General features: G+C 35.6%; 1 protein-coding gene across 2 annotated transcripts in view; it reads left to right on the top strand.

Moving 5' to 3' along the window:
- LOC127857829 (RNA-binding protein 38-like) overlaps positions 1 to 14,721 on the top strand; it is a 56,667-nt gene extending 41,946 nt beyond the window's left edge. For both annotated transcript variants that reach the window (XM_052394513.1, XM_052394512.1), the window contains exons 5-6: positions 10,563 to 10,666; positions 11,049 to 14,721. In XM_052394513.1, the coding sequence (XP_052250473.1) occupies positions 10,563 to 10,666; positions 11,049 to 11,275 (331 nt within the window). In that variant the 3' untranslated portion in view covers positions 11,276 to 14,721. The remainder of the gene's footprint in view (positions 1 to 10,562; positions 10,667 to 11,048) is intronic.
- The last annotated feature ends 2,492 nt before the right edge of the window (positions 14,722 to 17,213 follow it).

Raw genomic sequence — 17,213 nt, 5'->3', positions numbered from 1 at the left:
GTCAGTTTACATTTACAAATATAGGCCGCAAAACACGTTGTTTTTAGACTGATACTTTGATTCTTTAGACAGTTAAGTACTAGAGCGTGTTGCATGGAATTTACAAACGAAATCAGAAAAATGACGAATCGCATCATTGCTCAATACAGATGTCTTAATAAACCACATTTATACATCCGATATAAAACAAACTGGTCACGGGAATATTTGAGTCGTGTTCTGAGAAAACTGGTCATAATGCATGTGCGTAAAGTGTCGTCCCAGATTAGCCTGTGCAGTCCGCACAGGATAATCAGGGGCGACACTTTCCGCTTGTATGGCATTTTTCGTTTAAATGAAGTCTCTTCTTAGCAAAAATCCAATTTAGGCGGAAAGTGTCGACCCTGATTAGCCTGTGCGGACTGCACAGGCTAATATGGGACGAAACTTAACGCACATGCATTATGCCCAGTTTCTCAGAACACGACACATTTTGTCATGATTTATTGTGTTTTTACGAGTGGGGTACATGTGGTACGACGTCATCCACCACGTGATGGCATTCTTCTGGGGATGCCAGTATGCAGCGAGGTTCGCTCGAGAACATATGTTTCTTATAAAGCAAGATAATAACAACCCGTTGTGTAATCAAATAAGAACGGTTCTACAAATCCCACTTAGTAAAACACTTCGTACATTATTCCATCGCTCGACGGCGCATGTACATGTACATGTATGTATTTTACTCGGTTATTGGGCAGGCATATTTATTAAATGAACGGGACAGAGTTTCGTGGTATTATGTGCTAATAGTGATTTCAAATGTCGGAACCTAAGGTACATAATTATTCTCTAGTTACTAAACTATTAGAATAAACAATTGATTGAACGAATAACGATATGAATGTCAACGGCGAACGCATAACGGTAAAAATGACAAAGGCAAACGAAAAACGGTCAATGGCAGACGAACAACACTTGCACTGTAACCTTTAAAACGTGTCGTTTGGTTGTTTGAATTTCCTTGCTGAATGGGACACGAAACTCAATTATATGTCTAAATCCTGAATCAATAATAAATTGCGCTGGCCTTAGCTCAAGCAGTCAGTCAAGAGACATAGCGTATTTAAAGGGGCCTTTTCACAGATTTTGGCATTTTTTTTAACTTATTCATTAAATGCTTTATATTGATAAATGTAAACATTGGATCGTAAAAGCTCCAGTAAAAAATCAAGAAAAAAATTAAAAAAAGGAAAAGAACATTGCCCGAAGCAGGTTTCGAACCAGTGACCCCTGGAGTCCTGCCTGAGTCCTGAAGTAAAAACGCTTTAACCTACTGAGCTATTACGCCGAGTACACATGCTTGACGTATTTTATACCTTATATAAGCAATCTTCGTAGTTTTACAAAATTTAACGACAAAAACAGAACTCTCCAAATTATTCAATCGTTTCGCGTTGCAACGCTTTATAATTTTTAGGTTTTAAAATCGTCAAAAGATGCATATAATGGCTATATTAGAGCATGGTTAATGTTCAGTATTACTGTTTCCTCACAAATATCATAACTAAAACGAAAACTTACGAATCTGAAACAACTTTTTTAAATTTTGTCAATTTACCAAAGCGTGAAAAGATCCCTTTAACTGGACGTGGATTCGTACGATGACGAAAGCCCGATAAGCCTTAGTCCCAAACACCTTTAAAGGGATCTTTTCACGGTTTGGTAAATTGACAAAATTGAAAAAAATTGTTTCAGATTCGCAAATTTTCGTTTTAGTTATGATATTTGTGAGGAAACAGTATTACTGAACATTTACCATAGTCCAATATAGCCATTATATGTATCTTTTGACGATTTGAAAACAACGAAAACGCGAAACGATTGAATAATTTGGAGAGTTCTGTTGTTGTCGTTTAAATTTACGAAACTACGAAGATTGCTTATATAAGGTATACAATACTTAAAAAACTGTGTATACCCGGCGGAATAGCCGAGAGGGCTAATGTGTTTTTACTTCAGACTAATTCCAGGACTCCGGGGGTCACTGGTTCGAGCCCTGGTACCGGCTATTTTTTTTTCCTTTTTTTAATTTAATTCTTGAATTTTTACTGGAGCTTTTAAGATTCAATGTTTACATTTATCAATATAAAGCATTTAATTACAAACTTCAAAATATGCCAAAATCTGTGAAAAGGCCCCTTTAAGTCTTTACAAAAGCACCACACGTCTGTAAGAATAATCATAACGCGCCTGTGATTGTAAAACAATAATAAAACATTTTATGAACATATGTTAACATGCTTTAAGCCGCGGTAAGATTCGTATTATTTACAATAATAATAAAATGGCTCTCGTTCGGGTGAACTGTTGTCTATTCCAGCGTCACTGACATGAATAACACTCTGAAGATTCGTGATGAAGAAAAAAGGGGGGTGGTAGCTGCCGTAGACGCTTTTGTTAGAAGTCGGGTTATTTGAGACAAATAAACACATAAATGCGGGTTATTGACAGTGGATTAAACCACCCACTTCTGTGAACCTACCGTAATAAAATGATTGGAAACGTGTTCAAGTATTTACATTTGGTAAGATACAAGCATTCATAGTGGCTCGATTGACGCCGTATGGTGTTCTGTAGGAGTTACTGGGTATGCAACTTATCTGATATAACTCATTGATGTGTCCTTTTTCAACATAGGCTTTGAAAACATTTTTACCATCATCAGTCGCATAACTTGAATTGTTGCGTGCGCATGCTTATTGATAAAAGCGCGAGAAAAACGCAGAATTTATAGTTAATATACTCCATGATTGATCATTTTTACTTAGATTCCTCTGAAATAAGGCAATATCGGCGAGTTCATTTCTCCACTGATCTGTGAATGATGCCTTCCGTATTGAAATTTGGTGTGTAGGCCAACGCATCTTGTAAACAGCGAGCAATCCTCAAATTCGACGTTATCAGATCTTTCTTTTAAACAAAAGGCGTGCGAATGCGACTGTTATACATTATGTCTATTAAAGCTTATACTTAATGTGAATTTCCCCCACAGTATTTAATTTGGCACTTACCTATTAGAAATGTTAATCGATGGGTATTTGAAACCGCTTTGGCAGAGTGCTTCATAGTGTTGTCTGTAACCGCGATAGATTATCCAAATAAATAATTCTGCCATCTTTAAGACTGTAAGGCTCAGGTCGTTGTAGAAGCTAACCGGTATACTGTTGTCAAATGATAATTGATATTAATGTGTATTTTCACTTGAAAATAAATGAGCCTCGCTCTGTGAAAAGAGGGTTAAATGCAGGTGCGTAGTGTCGTCCCAGATACGCCTGGGTAGAATGACACTTTCCACCTTAACTGGGTTTTCGCCAAGAAGGGTCTTCCTTAATACGAAAAATGCAATTTAAGCGAAAAGTCTCGTCCCTGATTTGCCTGTTTTAAAAACTATGTTTATATAATTTTGTTATTGAATACATGATCACTATACGTTCACAAACCAATGTCTCTTCGACACATTCGGCTCTCAGCCCAGCCTTCCGAACCGATCAGTTCCATGTTTAGGTTTGGCAATTGCGTGGCTAAATAATGTTTGTGCCGCGAGAACTGAACCACTTACAATATTTACCTACTCGTTGCACGGAAAAAGTGTACCAAGCACGTGTTTCATCAGCACATAAACATGAATACTCCATTTCCACAAACATAGCCGCCGAGCAAAACTCCGGTAGTAGTGTACTCAAATCAGAAATCGAATCGCAAATGAAACAAAAAGAGCTTTAACGATCATTTGGATGCACATCTGCACGCTACGTGTAGCATAATAGTTATTGCATAATAATGCACGGGCGTAAATTGATGAAATAATAATGCGAATATTCATTACACGAAATATTTGTCTGAAGTTTAACATTATGAGGGTCCGATAGATATGTAACCATTTGAAAATGAATGAATGGTGAGTATTGCATTGATAAATAATGCCGCAACACGGTTCCTATAAGGTCTTGCTTATCAAAACTTTCGAGAGAGACCCTTGTCCGATTATAAAAGCTGCTAAAACTCGTTCAATTCTGACCTCTGCCCAGCTGTTAGTGACCCCTCTGGCATGGGTCATCTTAAATCCGATAAGTCTGTCACTTTGGCTCGGGCGAAATGCCTTTTGTCACTAGCAAGCCTCGGTTTTCTATGAAGGTGATGGCGAAGATTCTTCAATCAGGCATCCCTCATATCTGGGCCGACATTCATGAATTTCGGTGACCTACGGTCAATCGGTTTATTCTTTCTGTCTATACAACGAGTCGTAAAAGACCATTTTAATGTGTGAAATTTTTGGTCTATGATTTTAGTAAACTCATGCGATAAAAATTGCTTTGGTTACTAGAGGAAAGTCACTGACCTGTTTGTATAATAGTTTATTTGTATGATGTATCGTTTTCGTGTGTGAAACTATCAATGAAAATTTCACATTAATACGATTATACTGTGGTGATTATTCGTGGGAAATTAATTTTAATGTTTTGAAAAACCACACGATTCTATGCCAACGAAAATAATCGGTTTTGCAGTAATAGTAGTTTTCTACCTGAATTGTATTTTGGGCCGTGGTTAACCCATTTATGCCTAGGGTCTATAAAAAAGGCATTGGCAAACAGCGTAGACCCAGATGAGACGTCTGCGCTATTTGCTTAAAGGAATTTTTGTAGGAAATATTCTAAATATAGAAATAAATATACTTGACATCTCTAATTTTGGAAATAAATTGATCCAATTTAGAAGGATGGGAGAGTCCGCTAGGCATAAATGGGTTAAACATGTATAAATACATACATCCATTAAAGTGGACAGTAACAGTAAGTTACAGCAGGAAGCACCATATGGATACTATAGCGTACATTTAACTCTTTCAGTGCTGGGACCGAATTTTGAAGGCCTTTTCAAACAGTTTGGATACAGATGAGACGCCACAGAACGTGGTGTCTCATCAGGATCCAAACTGTTTGCTATTCTGATAGTATTCTTTGAAAAAAAATTAAGAAAATGCTAATTTTAGAAATTCAGCAGACGACATTTTAGCAGACGATAAATTTCCCAGCATGCAAAGGGTTAGCAAGCGTGTAATGTATGATACCACAATCATCTCATTCTGACTGGCCCTTGCTGAGGGCCCCAGATTAACTGGCCTGATAATCGGACCGCTAAGCCACATTAGTGATTCGAGTTCGGCTTTTCCAATTTGATATCATTAACAGATGTTGATTTATGGGTCTTTGATAAGCCGTAAAACGAAGGTTTCACTGAAACTCGGGTGCCCCGTTAAGACAGGCATTAAGTGAAAGTTACAGGTCCATACATACTTTCAGAGAAAGATCAATTTAATGAGAAATTAAATATACAGATGGTTCGATCAGGAAAGCTTCTACAAATCTGGTATCTGATTGCAAGAGCAGCGTTCTATTATATTGTTTAAGAGAAAGAATGTATTGGGTACTAAAGCAATAGCAAATAATTATCACGATTTTCTTGGTAATTTGTTAAGATTATTCGGCAGATGTTAAAGAACGAACCACAGAACAATGCAAGCAGTGTCACTTACAGAATCGGTAATTAAGCACAGACTCTGTTGATTACCGGAATTCTCCATTGGCACGCGCTTTCGGTCAATTAGGGGACGGGGAGGAGTGTAGCGGTAAATCGCAGCACCCGTGGCGGCGGCGTGTCAGCATAAATACGAAGTTGAAATACACGCGGAGTCGACAACATTGCATCTTAGTTTGAATTAGTTGTCAAAGCAATTACAATATCAGCTCGTCAAAAGACATTTTTCGGATGACGTAGAAGCGAGTCGGAGTACGTCACATTCCGGTACACATTTTATAGCGAACAATAATAACGCTGACTTACTTCCTGACAGCAGTTTCCAATAAAAACTTCTCCGTGTCAGCGCTCGCGGTCGGTATTCTCCGGACATTATAGCCATAAACAAAATTACTGCATCGTGTAATACGGTACTAAATCATGTACAATTAACAGTCCACTTGCGCCGTGTTGCCTCAACCAAACAGACAAAGACGCGTGAAACCTTTTTAACTGTTTTCTGACCCTTCGTTTATTATGGCCAGTGCCAGAGCAAAACGCTATTTTCTGGGCCCGTTTAGGTTTCAATTACAGACGGAGTGCAAGTCTATTTTCCGGCGCATGTTCTAATTGTCCGGTAAATTGAGTAACTAGGGTTTATAGCTCATTCCGTAGATGAACGAAACCAACATGTTTTGCACCTGTGGACCATGGATTCCGGAGAGCGAGAAACACTAGACCTGACCTCCCGAACAATGCGAACTAATTGACTGACAAACAAGGTTTTATAATTCTCGCGTGGTGCTCCCGGGGCGAAAGAGAAAGCCAGAAGGCTTATACGTATTCGACCGAGGTCTTGAACCTAAAGTGCAGATGTAATAATCATTTAAATTGATTTTCTGTAAGCGGTTCGACATCATCTCAGATAAAAAACTAAATGTTTATATTATGTAGAAACAAACGAAGCAAACAATCGTGGATGATGGTAAAACGATACTGAAGGCTGCTTTGGAACCTTCACCCGGAATTGTTAGTTCCATTCGAATGGATTTATGGTGCATTTTTATAGTTGTAGATGTGTAATAGATGCGTAATCGTTCGATTGGGGAATAAGTAAAAACATACTGGCGCCACTTTTAACTGCGCATCGATAGAATTTACATTCCTACAAATATATCGAGAGTTAATTTACGATGTGTATGTAATAAGCGAGTGTTCGACATCAAAGCCCACCAGAGATGCACGTGTTTTGTAAATTAACCGTTTGACAGAACACACTTAACAAGTAAATAACAATCGTTTTCCTCATCCCAATATTTTTGAACATTAGTAAGCGAGACAATTCGAATTCTCTCGAAATATATATTTACATAAGGGTTGTTTCCCCTGTGAAATATCTTCTAGAAGTTCTGAACAGGTTTTAACATTCTTAACTAAACTGGTTCATGAACATAATTCGTTGTTTGATAAAGGTTAGTAAATATTGAAAACATGTTTTGGTTCTTTGACTTAATGCCTGTATATAAGAATAAAAAATGTATTGACCACCATTTTAAGCATTACAGTTTGACAATCGATTTTAGAACAAAAACAAAAACATCAAAACTTAATTTTGTTAATGTGCATTTTAGTAGTAAATTAGACTGCAGATCGACTTGCGTTTTGTTTGGTCATACTGGTACGTTTCAACATAATAAATAAATTTAATTTGCATATTTACCTTCGCTAAAACTTTGATCTTCAGTCTCACAGATGTGTGCAAATAAAGGAAAAACACTTTACGGCATGTTGTAAACTGTAAATTAAATGTCGTAAATTGCAAGCGGTTCAAGAGATGGATTATTTATCATTGACTTGCAAAACTCAATTGAAAGCATGCACGAATTTATCTGACAGAAAAAATGCGGTCTCACGCACCGTGTTTTCTAAATATAAAATCCAGTTTGGTATTTGTAGAAATTGCACAAAAAGGAAAGAGATTTCAAACGGAATGGAGCTTATTTTTGACAGGCAAATTTATTGATAATAAAGACATTCAAATAAATAGTTTTGACAACAAGAGTGTCAGTAAATGACAGGATAAAGTCCCCAAGCAAACACTTTAGGCTCAAAAAAAGATTTGGACCCCTAGCGTGTTCAAACAGTCGATGACACTCTAAAAGCAATATATGCCGGTGGAAACAGCGCTCTAGCTTTTATCATATCCAAATTTAATACCGCAAACGTTGTTTTTTTTATACAAATATATGACTACATTCCTTTATACTATTTACTAAACTTGTTTACTTAAGTTATGTACATTGTGTCAAATAGAGTTGTTACGTATTGTTTTGACCGTATGTAAATCGCTTCGAATAAGGTTTTAATGTTTAATATTCTATGATTTTAGTGCATGCAAATACACCTACGTTTTTTTTCGACATATTTTCACTGTTTTAATAACCTCAAATAGTCATGTGCATGATGTGTACGTAAAACGCACACCGGTCTGGTACAAGATAAGAGTTGCCAATAAAATCATTGAAAAAAAACAAACGTTAAAAGCCCTTACTTTTCATTTATTCGTTCTGATTATTTTCATGAAATTGTTGATATCGTGTTACAATCTTATTTGTATGGACAATTGATTAAATATTGCCAGTTTAATTGCTTAAATTGCCTACTTTTCATTCATCTTTCACGATAAATCTGAAAATTCAATTTGATTTTAATTAGATGTTCAACTGTGTTAAAAATACATTTAAATAAATACGAAAAGTAATATTCAATGATATTTATTTTTTTCAGTTTTCTAAATGGCGGATCGTTTTTATTTCAATTTCTGTTATAGAAATTTGAGATTACGTATACAAATAAGTCTTCTAAATGATTTCTTGTCGAAAGTATTACGGTCGAACTAAAGTACATATATATTATATTTGCTTACACCTTGTATACACATAAATATTAAATAACCGATTTCAGTTGCGCACTTAAGGCGCGCTGCATTGTCGTATTTTTTCGGTCAAAACAAAAGGAAGTTATTTCCGCAAAACCTTTTACAGCGTGCCAGTTAACGTTATTTTGAAATAGATTGTGTCCGTTTTGTCTCTGTTGATGGCTTTCGTACTATGCATGTATATAATTAAGCTCCTTCGATTGATTTGGAAAAAAACACCCGTTAAACGATTAAATAATTTATTTAAAATGCTTAACAAATCAATTGTCGAAAGCGCAAAAAAGAATGAAATTTATTTGCAGTAACTTATTGAAATCTGAAAAAAGCTGCATAATGCCCTAGCACTCACATATTGTGTCATATTGTTATAACGCATAATTATTGTAGATTCATTCCTTGCTGCAGTAATTATTTCAATTGTAATTTATGTTTAATCGCATTTAGCCTTTGCATGGTCGTAAATTGATTATCGTGTATATCTACAAAACATTTCAATTGAATTGCATATTTAATTAAATCTGTTTATGGGACCTATATGCAACAGGATTTGTTAAATTAAACGCTCGCATTATTGCATATGACGTAAGCATTTCCATTTTAAATTTAAATCAGATTATTGAAGTGGGAGCTTTTTTGCGGCTTATCGCGTGTCGACAACCAACGATATCACTTCATTAAAGTTACTTGGCTACAAGAATGCTACGATAGTGCGTTGTAAGTTGTGCGTAACAACTTAAGTTAAGGCCCATGTGTGCAATATGTCGTCCATAACCTATAGGCAGCATTCATGTCTCAACATAAAATTGTATTATAAATGCGAGACGAAACTGGTTAAGAGTGTATGTACAAACCGGCCATTTTCTCATGTCTAACATGCCGCCATACGTAATCTGGGATTATCCAAACAACAAATCGGAAACACTAATCCACGACTATGAACAATGCGATCCGTTCTAATCCTTGTCGTAGTCGGTTCTTACTAAGTTATTGGGGTTAGCAGGTTAAATTCCACTTTATTGCATTCGACAATTAAATAGACTCGCAAAGTCAGGCTTTAAAACTCAATTTTGTATCAGGTAATTTCGGTAGATTATTAACTGTCATCTTCAAGTTTGTGTTTATAAAATCACCGACATGTGCGTTCTGTTGATTTAGCCTCTTAATGGTTTCACCTTACTCGTTACATCTCTTCGCCCATAATGAAGTTTCTATCCCGTTTAATGAAAAGTGAAACCGTTTTGAAAAACACTTTAAGCTTTGACAAGTATCGACAAATATCACCAGCTGTCAAACTGCGATTTTATTATGTTTACCAGCCTGACAGTTGGTCCTTTACTCTAATCAGCCTGAGCTTGTTGTGCTTTATTTCAATATTGAGACAGGATATAACCACTTTCAAAAAAGTTTGTATAAAATCAACTTGTACAATCTATACTGGGTGGGATTTAGCCGTATTTATGCATACAAAGTACATGCGCATGTACATTATCGTGTGTTAACTAGCACTTGATTGTATACACTGCAACGAAAAAATTAAACAATAAAGTAAATCTAACCAATTGATAAATATAAGTCCCTTACAACTTTACTTGCGGCTTATTCGCTATTTTATATCATATTGTCAATGCGATGGATGGCATCATTATATTCGCGAAGATAAGATTATATTGGGAAAGCCGGGGATTTTCCTGTCTTATGTTCATCAAGCGCGAATGTACCACTTACTCACTGTTGAAGTTTAAAATACAGTGCATCGTAACTTGACAAATGTGGTTGTATCTGTATTTTCAATAAGTGTGAATCGTATTAAGGCACCCTTTAGTTCGTAACAGGTAGCGAGGTAATTACTTATCACGACACAAAATAATATCTTCTAAATTTCCGTAACCACAATCAAATACATAGAAGGTGCAACTAGTAATCCCAGACCATTTACTTTTTCTTTGCATATATATGCAGGTTAATACAAACATTCTTTTTATTTCAGAAATAATTAAAGAAGTTTCATATAGTCTTTTCACTCTCTTGTACATTTTTATAACGGACTTTTTTCTCCGCGTTTCAGCATTCCACAGTATGTGTATCCATCCGCGTACATGACTGCTGCTCCAGCGCAAAGTATTTTGTCGGCTGCTGCCCTTCAACAGTCACCACTCTCACCAACTTCAGGTAAAATCTTCAACACGCATGACAGTGTCCGTATTTTATCATATCAAATATTGTTCAATGTGCGGACTGCACAGGCTAATCTGGAACGCCACTTTTTAAACGCATATGCATTAAGTCCCGTTTTCCCAGAACGAGGCTCAATTTCTTAACATTAATTTTGTTTCATCCTAATAGAAAGAAACATATTACATTATCCAAACACTCATCTTTTCTTCTTTCTAGTACATCTACTCTTTTTTGCAAATTTACGTAATGAACAAAGGCAACTGATATATGTATATTTATATAATACATATTGAATGTTTGTTATATTAAAATATGAATAGATAATATTCTTTGAAACACTACCACATCTGTAGCCAGTCCTTCCTTCGTCTTTCAGCTCAGTTATATGATTACGCAGGCCGCCTACGGGTCGCAGGCGTTCGCCCAGGCGACGGCTGGTCTCGACGCCTCTACCTACCCTTTCGTGAACGTCTCCACTGCCGGTCTGATGGCCAACCCATACACGTACGCCATACCGCAGCAACTCGCCGCCGCTTCCGGCCACGCCTTCTACCAGCCTCAGCAGCTCCAGGAAAGGATGCAATGACGCCTACAGGGGTTTAGTGACATTGACTTAGCGCAGGCATATCTCTACAAGAACGGTTCCTCCTGAGGTCGAACCGAAAACCAGTCTATTTGTGGAAATTGTTTGCCGCGCGATTTTGCGACAATGAACACTAATGCGACAACCCCTCCCCAAACTGGATTGCGGCTTACGAAAGACATTACGAATTTCAATAATGTTAGTTTAATTTATTTGACGAGAATTTCAGATCAGATGTTTATTGCTACTGAAAAGGGGAGTTATTTTGTTAATAAATGACAATCATTTACGTATTTCAAGAAACCCATGTTAATTGTAAGTAGATATAATTAGGTAACTTAGTGTTATAGAGAAGTTCTATAGTGTACAAACTGTTTAAATAGTGTTTATTAAATGCATTCACTTTAATGTTATATATACTAGACTTTGGAATTAATTGTAAATTTTTAATTATTTATAGATAAGTTACGTGCAAAATTAACTCTGATACAACTTGTTGAACTTCTTTTATAAGGTTTAATAAATGTGATATTTTTATACATGTATATAATATAAATAAAGAACACGTGGCTTGCTATGCATCGTGGGTGAGGTTAAAATGAATGATAACGTTGACATCATTTGAAAACCTTATATGCAAATTCCCTTTTATAGTGGACGTATATTTGAGATATATAATTATTATTATTAATATTATTATTATTATTAACGATGTTATTAGATTTGCTCATGATTGAATGGAACGTTTTGAAAAGATGTGCGCATGCGTGGGTGTGTATATACAATCTCTATTTGTACATTTATTTTTAAATTAGTCGTATATGCCTTTAATTGTATTATCATTTGTAGTACTAATTTAATTTTGTAGGGAGGTAGTTAGTCTCGATTTTGTTCCGGTATTTCTATTGCAAGAAGGGGACCCGAATCCATCGGTGTTGATGTTTGTGTTTCCAATTGTTTAAAATCATCGAAAAAGATTTACATGCTTTTTTCGTATGTAATATTAAAATCTCAAGGTATTTCATCTATACATAATTTTTTAACTGTTTTCACTTTTTGACAATACAATGAAGCATACATGTTTTTTTATTTATTGCGCATGCGCGTTAACGAGTTCCGTCCAGACATGTATTCAACATCACGTGTTATGTTTCATTTACAAAAGGGTCGTGTGAACAGAGATCAGGTTGTCATCAATACTTCAGTCCATAAAAAGTAAACCTAAGGACCTGTTTTTAACCCTTTGCATGCTGGGAAATTTGTCGTCTGCTAAAATGTCGTCTGCTGAATTTCTAAAATTAGCATTTTCTGCGATTTTTTTTAAAGAATACTATCATAATAGCAAACAGTTTGGATCCTGATGAGACGCCACTGTCTGTGGCGTCTCATATCGATTCAAACTGTTTTCAAAGGCCTTCAAAATTCGGTTCCAGCACTGAAAGATTAAAAAATGTTCTATGCAAAACGATCAGGATGTTCATTACTTGAACAAAAAGCAATAACGCTCTCGTTTTGATGGACTTCTGTATCTCGCTGTACACGCCTCGTTTGACTCTGACAATCGCCATCCATCAAAATCATTTTATTAAATATGCTCATAGTCATTAAACGAAAAGTCTCACCGGCAAATGTGTGTATGCAACTATTTATCCTGTATATAATCGCGAACAATGGGTGGAATGGAAGAATATATTATTGTGAAAGCGCAAGAGAAATGGTAGAAATTTCTACATGATTAATGGACGAAAGTGTTGTTAAAGAAATTTTGAATAGTGAGAAAGGAAATATTTTGAAATGTAAGTTGTTATAATACTGCTGTTTCGAATCTGTTTTGTAAATATTGTTATGTATGTATTCTTATCATAATTTATGTAATAAGTTATTAATACGTTAATATTTAACACGTCTTTATGTTATATGTGTAATATATTTATGTATTTTATCATTTGTTTTATTTCAACTATTGAGGCATGTATAATCATTGCAGAAACATTAAAAGAGGGGGACAATTAAGTGCTATAGTTTAACTTCAAAGTTGCGTCCTTAAAGTAAATTACACTAAACTGTTAAGCAAAAGTATCTTTCTAATAAATCAAAGTACGTTTATCAGTATTCACCTGCAGGTAATGACCTTTACTTTCCAAAGGTCAGGGTCGAATCATTTAACTTGACCTTCACATATGAGGTTAGTGGGTCACTGGAGGGCATCGCCGCATAGTATTATTTAGGCTAATTAAAAAACACATGTATTTATTTGTATAGTACAATCTCTTTTTTTAGTTTCGGCACATTCGCATCATTATAATTTTCACATATGCACATGTCTTGTTTCATGTAGTTAACGTATTTGTACATTTACTTAAGCGTCATCAATTTTGTTATGTTAGAATCCTATCGAAAGAACACATTTTTAATATAGGAATTTTAAATGTCAATAATAAAATTGAGTGCTGTTAAATAACCTTTTGGTAACGTTTATAACAAATGAAATTACGTTGGGTGGTTCATTTTGATTTAGTTGATTACTGCTTTCAGACGGTCGAAATAAATACAATGCTGTACATTTACAAGATAACTGACTGAATCTCAATTATTTGTATCTACGTCACTCTTTGCACATGCTTCATAGTTAAATTTTGCATGACTATAAACACATGGGCACAATTGCTTAAACATATAGAAAATTCTGTATTCAGTCACTTTTTAATCAAATAGCGAGTTCATGAATATCAGGAACTAAGTTGTCAGTCTATATACTTTAACCCATTGATGCCTAGAGGACTCTCCCATCCTTTTAAACTGGATCAATTAATTTCCAAAATTAGGGATGTCTAGTATATTTATTTCGATATTTATAATATTTCTTACAGAAATTCCTTAAAGCAAACAGCGCAGACCCTGATGAGACGCCGCATCATGCGGCGTCCCATTTGGGTCTGCGCTGTTTGCCAAGGCCTTTTTTCTAGACGCTAGGCATAAATGGGTTAATAACGACAACCGTTCCATTTTCCTTTATCAGTACAGAGGCTATAACAGTTGTTGATCGTTTTATACGAAGTTAAAAAAACAACATGTATATCCTAAGAGTTTCCGACGTAGAAAACTAACGTAATAAATGCATAGTATATACACATTATTTACATAAATCGGAAGCCGTCAGCTGTGCCCATGGGTGAAAGTCGTAGATTCATCAGTAGTTAGAACTACCATTAATATCAATAAGTAGGATACGTAGTTCCGTAGGAAAACTAAACTATTAGCTACATTGAGTCCATCTTTCCTTTGATTTCAAGATATGTGAAGTATCTGTACTCGTAGTCATATGTTTAACGATTGATGAACGTTCGTTATAACGTAAATTGCCAGATGTTGTTAAACCATGTCTCTCTCATTATAATATTATGTGTGTCCGCTCGTAAAACGAGTAATGTCATCACTTGTAGAAATAAATCTCATTTCGCAATTATATTTCGTTCTTGTCATTATCTTGCTGAACATGATGATTTAGCGATAACGTATGTGCGCATGCGCGAGATTGCGTGTCGGAACCCAATATCCATCTATCTACTAAAGTAAGCAGATATACCACATTTTATACCAATTAACTTAAGTTTCGATTAAGCGCTTTTTGTCGGTGGATGTTAAACAATTTGGAGTTTCGATTCGTATGAATTCAAACAACGTTGTGTTTTACGTCTTGTGTCGTCTAGATGACAAGTTGGTATCAATCACAATCAGTTAATACCGACTATGAACCGCTGTATCAGTTTTTTAAAACGAACTACAAAGGAACAATGCAAAAGTCTCGAATTTGATAATGCATGTTTTAGATGGATGTATTTCTAAAGCATAATTCGAACACTACGGTCCTGGTACTTTTTCTCTCTAATTTAAGGTAAAATCAAGTTTGCTCCAATATTCTATTAAACGCGGATGACGTGACTTCGTATGTCATCATAAGTGGGGCATGTTACCGGCGAATACAGCTAAGACACATTACACCAAACCATGCATTATTAAATGAATAGCGATTTATAACTACAGTGTTCATCAGAGGGGGTAATCGCGCGATAGTCAAGATGGCGACGTCCATACCGAGACAGTTATCTTTCGCCGTTTTATACCCTTTATTACTTCTGTTTATTTTTTAGGTGACGCTCACTTTCCAGCCATATCAGTAAAAAGGTGATTAGCGTTTATTTCGAATTTAAATTCGCTTTATATCTCGACTTTACTCCGCGCAAATTTTCTAAATGGAGCGCAAATTAAGTCATCCCGCTAAGAAATTTCGCACCGAGTAAAGTTGAGATATAGAGCGAATATTACTATGAAATAAAAGCCAGTAACTTTCTTCCTAATATGGCTGGAAAGTGAGCGGAATAAAAAAATAATATGACAAGTAATAAAGCGTATAAAACGACGAAAAATACCTGCCACGGCAAGGACGTCGCAATCTTGTTTGTCACGTGATTACCCCCTCTGGTGTTCATGCACATTGCACAATATCCAATTGCAAAACGGCATACGGAACACTCTCACGTTTGTATTTGTATCTGGATGGACCAGGAGTCCCGGGATGTGTCGGTGATTTTTGCCCTTTTATTATAAATAAGATAGAGCCCTGGATCAGCATCATGGCGCTTGATGATTTTCAAAATGCAAAGCATTTTTCATGCGAACACATGTGATCAGTTCAATTCAACGCAGAATAGGCATGTGACAATAATCTCCAAGCATTACAACTTTGACACTGTTCAAATACCTCAAACGTAGTCTATCGTGATTACGGTAACATAACAAAACACACCGAAAACATTACTTGACTTTGACTGATGAAACACACAATGGGTTCTCAACATGGACGAAAAAAGCGAGTAGACCTCTAGCTATAGCTAGTAAAACTGTAACATTTGTCTAAATAAAATGTACGTGATTAAACAGAACCAAAAGAAAAAACCGTAAAAGTATGACCCAGACAGACGACAAATTTCTTCCATTTTGCAGACATGTTAACAAATACAACACTATCACAGAAACTAATGATTTATAAAAGCAGAGCTCAAATACAAATTGAAAAGATAAGTTTTACTTTTTATTGCCATATTTGGAAGTTCACCACGTGCGTTTCGCAGTATATCAAATTTATCGACGTTTTTATCATACATTGTTTTACTTGTCCGCCATTTTGAATGCGGTGAACTCGATTCTCTTTTCATTCGATTATCGAGGTAGAACTGAGCTATTAATCGAGTAAAACCGGGCAACGTAATTATCTACAGTGTATGTTTAATACATTTGAATTAAACTAACAATAACTGTTTGAGAAGTAAACATTGCAATCTAAATGTCCAAAACGTTTTCAAATATCTCCTCGGAGCGGGCTTTGTGTTATTCAAGTCCATTTATTAGAATTCTGTCACAATTCGATTCGGCTCCTATCAAAACTTCGATAAAGCAAACATGGGTAGTTATTGTAACAATAAATAAACAACTTCGTTTCAATATAAATTATATGCCCTGTTTGCATATTGTCGTGCACGTGTTGTATGTGCAGTTTGGCAATTAAACTTCTCACACGTTTAATGTTACGCTTGCATGGAAATCTTAATGAATTTGTATACGAAATGGCAAAACAAACATTTTGTTTAAATCCTTTTCAACAAATCATGCACATAAAACAGTACTGAAAGATGTTATATTTTAACTGGAACAGTGTACCCGCTTGGTGAAATGATAGGGAAGCAAACTAAACGTTCAATTATGTAAATATGATGCATACCCGTAGCCAGGGCGGTGGGTGCGTTGGATGCGTTCTCACGCTCATTTTTATCAGTCACAGAGTATGGTCAATGAAAATAAAATTTCGTATAACAATGCTCTATAATTTCAGTCTCTAAATACAGATAAAAAGTCACCAGAATGCAGGATTTTAAGTTTCATTTTCAACATTTTCTAGGG

Source organism: Dreissena polymorpha, chromosome 14, assembly GCF_020536995.1.
Source record: "Dreissena polymorpha isolate Duluth1 chromosome 14, UMN_Dpol_1.0, whole genome shotgun sequence".
Lineage (NCBI taxonomy): Eukaryota > Metazoa > Mollusca > Bivalvia > Myida > Dreissenidae > Dreissena > Dreissena polymorpha.
This window is presented reverse-complemented; position numbering and strand designations above follow the sequence as displayed.